General features: G+C 41.1%; 1 protein-coding gene across 2 annotated transcripts in view; it reads right to left on the bottom strand.

Annotated features, from left to right (window-relative positions):
- The window catches only part of LOC107092902 (kalirin-like), an 84,715-nt gene extending 81,233 nt beyond the window's left edge, over positions 1-3,482 (bottom strand). Inside the window, exon 1 of one of the 2 annotated variants that reach the window (XM_015387605.1) lies at positions 3,347-3,482. In XM_015387605.1, coding sequence (XP_015243091.1) covers positions 3,347-3,391 — 45 coding nt within the window. In that variant the 5' untranslated portion in view covers positions 3,392-3,482. The remainder of the gene's footprint in view (positions 1-3,346) is intronic. The other variant, XM_015387606.1, reaches the window with a different exon arrangement.
- Positions 3,483-7,952: the final 4,470 nt, after the last annotated feature.

The following is a 7,952-nucleotide window of genomic DNA, read 5'->3' as shown; positions in this document are numbered from 1 at the left end:
AGGCCGATACAGGCCGATACCGATAGGGGGTCGATTATATCGTTCATCCCTAATGTATACGTAAGGCCGTCCTACGTGCTCATCCCCATTTTCACTTCCCGGTGGCGAGTCTGACATGAAAAAATTGCTCATTTTCTTTTGAAAAGTTAGCTTGTATGTGCAATGCAAAGAGCAGCTTTTAAACAGAGCATGCACGAGGAGAAATGGGCTCATGCATGCTCTCGCACGTGTTTGATAGGCAATCAATCTCGGGAGCGGGTACAGTGTTGTGCATGTGCGGTTTACTTTATTTTTTTTTATCCTCCACTATACCTTTAAGGAAGCGACCCCATCAGCAGAAGGTAATCTACCCCAAAGCCATGGACATCATTACCATGTTAAGCAGCTGAATTTAGAAAAAATCATAAACATGAAGCAGGAGAACATCAGCCATGTTTGGCAAAATTTATGTTTTTACAGGTTTTAAACCGATCATTTCACATGAAACAATCCTGCAGGTGCCGTCATCAGAACATACGTCTAACTAGCTCTTCTAAGGACAGGTGTGCGAGTTCAGCTGGCCACTAATCATCTACAGGTACCTGTTGGACTCTGAAGTCAGTCTACAGCTAAAAAAAAAAAAAAAACAGTAGCAACGCTACACATCAAATACACCCCAAGAGCTTCTCTTCAGCCTCTTTCGTTTTATACCCACATGTTCATCAGCACAGATGCTCTGATAAGTGCAGAAGCTCTGCAGTTTACAGCCTGTTCCATTCAGTGATCAACCAGCAGTGATGGGCCCCTCTTCTCAAATGCCTCTGGATATCACACATCATATAAACCAATTCAAATGGCATCTTTAAACCAAAGGTGGTGTGGATCTCTGCAGGGCTGATAAGATCGTTTCATATGAAATAAACCAGACTGTCTGAAGAGTTTCACCCATTCTAACGTATATTGACATGTTTGGCATCCAAAACGCAGAAGTTCAGCATGTCACAGAGACCATCTGAAACCGTATGTTAACATTAACGGATTCACTTCCATACACAGATGCACAAAGCCAGGATGAGTCTGGGGTAGTTTATGTTTTGTAAGGATAAAAATAAATCGCTTTGATTTAAAGACAACTGACAAAATCCAGTAGAGAGGAGATGTCGGCTTGCACCAGTAAGGGATCTTAGCCTTAGTATTGCATGAATAAGTTGGTTAAAAACTCACACACCATCTATAACAGCTTTACAGTAACACACTGTAAATGTACATCTGGGGGAGATCCAGCCCTTTACCCGTTCAGTCCAGCTGAGCCCATCACAGCAGTCAATAGGTAAGTGGCAGGGTACCTCCTGGACAGACCAACAGGGCCAACACTCACACCAACCCATGACATCTACAGTATGCTTGGACAACTTTTACAGCTTGGAAACATTCATTTTGCTGATGCTCTACACTGGTCTCTGGATTTTATGGGGAAGGAATGGTAGAACGCACAAAAAAAAAGAGGGAAAAACAAAAAGCAATAAGCCTGAATTAATGCGCCTACTAGTCAAACTGTCTCAGTACGAGTCAGACCAGCAAAAAACAACAACTTTCTAATCAACAAAAAACCCTACAGAGAGTCACAACAAATTTAAAGTGCAAAGTCATTGAAAAAGTTACACTAAGGCTTTTCGATTGGTTCAGACATGAAGTGTAAAAGTTGAGATCAAACAATGACAGAAAAGCTGCAGTCAAACAGCAGCGGGGGGACAGGTCGTACACGGGACCCTAAAGGTCTTCAGAACATTTGAACATTCACAACAAGCTTCACTGCAGGAAGCTTGGACTTCAATGGCTGAACCCACAGAGTGGAAAATGTTCCTCGGTTATTTTTTAAGTGAGGAATGGATTTAGGCCCAAAGCCAAGAGTTGACTCTATATTGCTGGACTTAAAGCTACAGACATTGAGGGTATTCTTTACCCGGTCTGTGCATCGAGAAACAGAACATTTTACCATTTTCTCTAAATACAGCTAACAGCTCAAATAATCAGCCTCGGGTCTGAAATTTGATTCGGCCATTCCAACTTTGCAGTTATTTTAGATATTTAGAATCACTGTCCAGTTTGAAAGTCAGCCCCTTCCTCAGTCTTAAGTCTTTCTTAAACCTTTATTCCTACAGTGCCCTTCCTGTAGCTCCACCCCCCTTCACTCTTCGCTACCCTGGTTATAAAACATCCCCACATTATAATTCTGCCACCAGCCTGTTTCTATGTGGTGGTTTTCCTATAGTGTTTGGAAAGAGATTCTTCCACAGATTAGCTTTGAAGTCTACATGGAGCTGTCCTTTGGACAGATCCTTCAATCCAAGATGTGGATTTCTGCAACACCTTTACAGTTTTTAGCCTCTTGGCTGCTTCTCTGATTAATGCTCCTGGTGAATGGCAGTCAGAACAACCAGACTTACTGTTGTGCCAAGTTTGCAGGATGAATAAAAATAAAGTTTTCTTGCTTTGTTGCTGTGATCCTACGTTTTCTAGTGACGTTTGTTGTACTCTGATTACCTCAGACCGAGGTGGACTCCGTTTAAGATTAAGAGGACTTCTGAGTGCAGCTTGTTCCATTAGATTTTCTATAGGAGCATCATAATAAATGGGCTTAGTAGAATACAAGCCCTTCATCTATATTTTTGTATTTCTATCAATATTTACTAACATTACTTAGGATAAAAAAACTCTTTACTCCAACTATTTGGGTGCATGTGGTCTGTAGTCTGCACCAGCTTCAGACTAAGCCGTCTCAACGCTAACATTTCATTTATTCTGTCTCAGAGCGGTCGCTAATGGCCTGTTTCCTGTCTGAATGTCTTGTCTGTGTGTGTAGTGCTGCTTGCCCCCCCTCTACAGTTTAACTATTAATCTACCACGCTGCATACACTCCCTTTTGAAGTCTAGCTTTGGATCTGCAAATAAATATGGAAGCTCATTTCCATTTTCCTTTAACTAAAGATTTGGCTCTACCTTTGCAATCTGGACTCTTTAAATTTGGATAAAAACAAGTAATTTCTGGAGACGATGTGACATCCTTTCTGTGCAAAGAGACACTCAAGAGAGGAACAGTTGGCTACCAGGTAGAGCGCAGCGTCAGAATACTTTGATCTACAAGTTTCAGGCTCTTATCTAAGAGCTGAGGTCCTGCATTTCTACCTGCAAAATGACTGATGGTGGCGGAAAGATGACGGATCACAAACAGCCCTTGGTTGAATGCTGACTGATTTCAGATCCTCTGCAGCTTCTTTCAGAAGCAGAGTTTGATATTAAACCAACAGACAAGATAAAAATAAAAAAACAGCAGCAGCCCAGTTTAAGCTAAGATGTTTGTACTCACTCTGCTGCTCTCCTTGAACAACTTAAAGCTCATCCACTTGGGCATGTCGACCTCTTCTCGTCCGCCTCTCTGTCTCTCTGTCCCGCTTTGACAACTCCTTCACTGTGTCTGCCTCACACACACAAACACACCCTCACACACCCTCTTCCTTTCCCTCAGCCTTAACAAACAGCCGCTGCTTTGTGTTTGAAGACAACACTATCCTGCCCAGTGTGAGTGTGTGTGTGCGTGTGTGTGTGTGTAGGGTCAGTGTGCGAGCACATTTCTCTCACTCCATGGCAGCAACTGAGGAACTAAAACACTTTCAACTGGCAGCAATGGGAGCATAACTATGCGTTATTGTGTGAATTTGTTGGCGGGTTCAAAAGTCACATGAGCAGCAGATGGTTACAGTACTGCTTTACTTTGAGCTCAATGAACCTGCTTATGAGAACATACGTGTCAACAGTAGCTGTCTGTGCAGCAGTATCTAATCTACAGGCTGCAGCACCAACAACAAAGAACATTTTTATTTCAAAACGTCCCACCAGAACAGGAGGATACCCATCGACTCTGGTTTCTTCAACCTGGTTAAAAACCCCTTCTTAAAAAGATTTCCTTTCCCTCATCCTGAATATAATTTATCAGCATAGACAGATGCATGTTAGAGTATAAGGTCTGAGTGGATCTGGACAGCAGTGCTGGAAAGATTTGACCCCAGGATGAGCTGCTGATCCCCCTTTAAAAGGTCCCTAATCAGGTTTCTTTAAGTAAACAACAAAGTTTACGTAATTATACAATATCAGTTTTGGAACTAAAGTGTATTTGTCATGTATAAAATAGTTACACCCCCCCCCAAATCAATAGACAGACACTAGTGGTCACTGCAACGCTGCCTCTCCTCTGTCTGGGCAATGCTGATGTTTCCATATCATGTCACTTCAGGCTATTACACCCATTTTTGGGTCTAAAGGAATTCTGAGATGCTTGCAGCCAAAAATAAATAATTATAATGGCTCTAACCTGAGCTACAAAAAAAAAAAAAAAAAAAAAAAAACAGTTGCAGTCACTGTGCAGATTAGCTTCAAAAAGACCTATGTTGCCTTAAGCCCGGCGTACACTGTGTGATTTTTTTGGGTGATTTTCCAGTCATGCGACAATCTTTCGATCGGCCCGACTTTCAGCCTGATCGTGCGTCGTGAGTCGTGTAGTATACAGGGGGTTATGAGCAGCGATCAGCCTCTCACAACCACCTCCCGATCATGAATCGTGATGTAGGGAGAATATCAAACATGTTTGATTTTCTCCCGACCGTCGCTCAGGGCGCATGCGCAAACAAGGATTCTTTTTTTTATTCCTCCTCTCAGATGTAAACACAGCAGCCAGGCAGGGATGCAATGAGTGAAATGCAGTTCTGTCCTTTTTCCAAAGACGTTGTCGCCTTTTCTTTCTAGGACTCTCAGCACAAAATTGCACAAATTTTCAAGGCAGCGCGGTTCACCATATTGAGCTTAATATTCAACTTTCTATTTGTTTGGCTTCAGGATAGAGAGCTACAGAGCAGCTCCATCTCACTGCGGAGCTGGGTCCGACGGGGTTTTTAGTCGTACAGTGTGAGCAGGTAGATCACATCAGAGCGTCAGGCCGAACATAAGTCATGAACTGCTGCTCACACTGTACTCTGCCTCTAATTGCAGAAAGGAGGCGTCTTTTCCAGTGGGCCAACATAGCAAGGTAAAGGTGTTTCCTAAGGTGGGTTACAACGATCCTAGACTGATGCGCTGTAAATACAGCGTATCAGGAAAGCAGCATGTAGGACCTGATTCTAAAGGCGGGACTAAAGAGGTCAGCAGAAACAGAAGCAATCAGTTGGCAATGAAGGTGACACAAAACACTAACTACTTTCCATCATTGATGGAAGAAGTATCATTAAAACATAGCTCCGTTGTAGCTGCCACCATGACCATTATGAAATTGTCAGTTATTTATAAGGCGCCATAAACATGGTACAAAAATTTGAAAAATTCTTTAGGCATTTATACGAGGTACAGATACTGGAGATACCCTTTATCACACAGTGGGTAGTTTTTATAGAGCATGGCAGAAGCTAAAAAAGGAAGGCAGAACTGAAAAAGCATCTAAAGTGCAGGACTGGTGGCGGAGGAGCCATGAAGGCTGCCAAGCTCACTACCACTGGAATGATCCTTTAAATAAAGACCACAGGCTGAACCACAGCGGACTCGTTACCCTGAACCACGTCACACCAAAGAGATTCCACTCATATATACAGGAGGGGACGGCTGTGATGGAACATCAGCAAAGCATCATGGAGCTGAAGCAAAGCTCAACGATCAGAGGTGTGCGCCCTTTATGATGATCCCTACAGCTCTGCCACAAAAACATGCCGACAATACACTTTCTGTGAAAAACATGCATCTAAAAGTTTAGCTGAAGGCAGAAGACTGAGGAAGAATCCCTTCATTCAGAGAGAAAGAAACTTAACCACAACCTTTAGGAGGCAAACTGTGATCGCCCAGTCATCTCCTGACATTTTATAACAGATGAACAATACAACTTCTGTCTTTCTGGGACCAACTGAGCAATGTTTCAACAAGTCAAATATTATTACGGAGAAATCATACTCATGAATGAATAAACCACGTTTCCTTGTCTGTTTCTAATATACATGATTACATCCGCCAAGGAGGTTATGTTTGCGGTCTTGTTTGTTTGTTAGCAGGATTACTTGAAAAAGGGCTCCTCATCCCAAGAAACAATTGGATTAAGGCTGCAAATAACGATTATTTTGCAAATCGATTAATCTGTAGATTTTTTTTTTTTAATTAATGGAGTAATAATCAGATAGCCAAAATTTCCTTAAAAAAGATTTTTTTTAAGAAACCAAGTGAAACTAAAACTTCCACTTGAGGAGTTCTGGGTAGAGCATATTGAATATGATACATCTATACATTTTTTTTATCTTAAAAGCCAAATATTTACCATTTTAATATAATTACTGCTCTAAGTGGATCGCTCTGTAAGCTAAAGGCATGTTTTAAGGTGTCTATACTTCAGATAATGATTAATCGATTACTAAATTAGCTGACGATTATTTCAATAATCCATTGATCATGATTAATCCAATTAATTGTTCCAGCCCTAATCTGGATACAGGAATTTTTTTAAGAATCAGTTATTACTTGGAAGAACAAGAAAATGCAGTGTATGTGTCTTAGCTATGAGTGTAAGCAGCAACCATCCATCCATCCACCCATTTTTCTGTACTTCCTAGGCCTTGGAAAGCTGTATGGAGCTGGTGTAGATCTCCAGCCACTAGGCCAGGTCCACAAAGGATGATGCCAGTCAATCACTGGGCAATTGGAGACTCAAAAATTCACACACATTAACCAGTATCAGTATAGTGAAGGTGTCAATATCTCAAAGGGGATGGCTAATCTGAAGGTCAGTAACTGTTAAAGTCTAAAAATATGTTTGCTTCGTCACAGGTTTTTATTATGGCTCCAACAGCCATGCAGACTGCATGACAACATTTCCAGGACTAATCCCTTGTTTGCTGAAAACATGGATGTAATGCTGTCTGGCTGTGACCCGTCTGCTGGGGCAGAGCCAGGAGAGGATCTACAAGCAGAGGACAGAAACAAAGAGAATCTCTTCGTTTTGGGTAGATCATGTCACCACATCAACACAAAGGGCATCCCAGGACTTGAACAGGAATAAAAAAAAAAAAAGATTGGTTGAAATGACCAAGGAAACTCTCTGGATACATTTCTCCAATTAGTTTCCAGCTTTCTTCAGGTTCTTTCAGATAAACAATAACTTTGTTAGAACTCTAAAATATCATAATCAACACCAGATAAAATATATTTTTTTATAAAATAAACAAAGGTATTTCCAGAACCCAAAAAGTGTTTCTTTGGTCTAAAAACACCTTCAACTTAAAGGACAAGTGGGAGCACATGTCTGAAAGGGATTAGGGGAATGAATGTTGCTTTTAGTTCAAGTCTTTGGAGTTGGTTTTTGATAAAGATTATAGTAAGTATGGCTCAGGTTATCCTGAGCTATCACTATAGTTATGATGCTATAGGCTTAGACTGCTGGAGGACATAGGGACCCCTTTTCATCATTTGTTCTTTCTCCATTCTCCAATTCTGTAGTATTTGTTAATTCAATCTCTAACATTAAGCTCTCTGCTTTTTCGCATCATAGAAGCTTCATCTGGTCTGGAGATAAATATTAGCTGTGCTGCTGCCATCAACACCTTTGCTCATAGATGATGGAGCTTGGCCCGTTTTTCAGTGTCATCCTGTTTCTCTACTGTGACTAATTCAGTGGGGGCTGGTGGAGTTTTCTGGAGGGGGGGCTATGAATTCAAAATAGACGTATCCCAAAAACCAATCAAACGTATACCAAGTTACCATAGCAATATATTTACTGTATATGAATGCCAAAAACAAAAAACATTATAAAAACACTTCAGAAAAATAAAACATTATTTCATGTACAAGCTTATTTTTGTACATAAATTTTGCCGTTCTGAGGCTCTGTGCAGGCAAATCTGTTTTGCATGGTCAAATATGGTGTCACAACCTAAAAAACTAACGTACCA

This window comes from Cyprinodon variegatus, unplaced genomic scaffold (genome assembly GCF_000732505.1).
Source record: "Cyprinodon variegatus isolate N-32 unplaced genomic scaffold, C_variegatus-1.0 Scaffold399, whole genome shotgun sequence".
NCBI lineage: Eukaryota > Metazoa > Chordata > Actinopteri > Cyprinodontiformes > Cyprinodontidae > Cyprinodon > Cyprinodon variegatus.
Note: the sequence above shows the minus strand (reverse complement) of the source record. Positions and strands in the feature narration are given on the sequence as shown.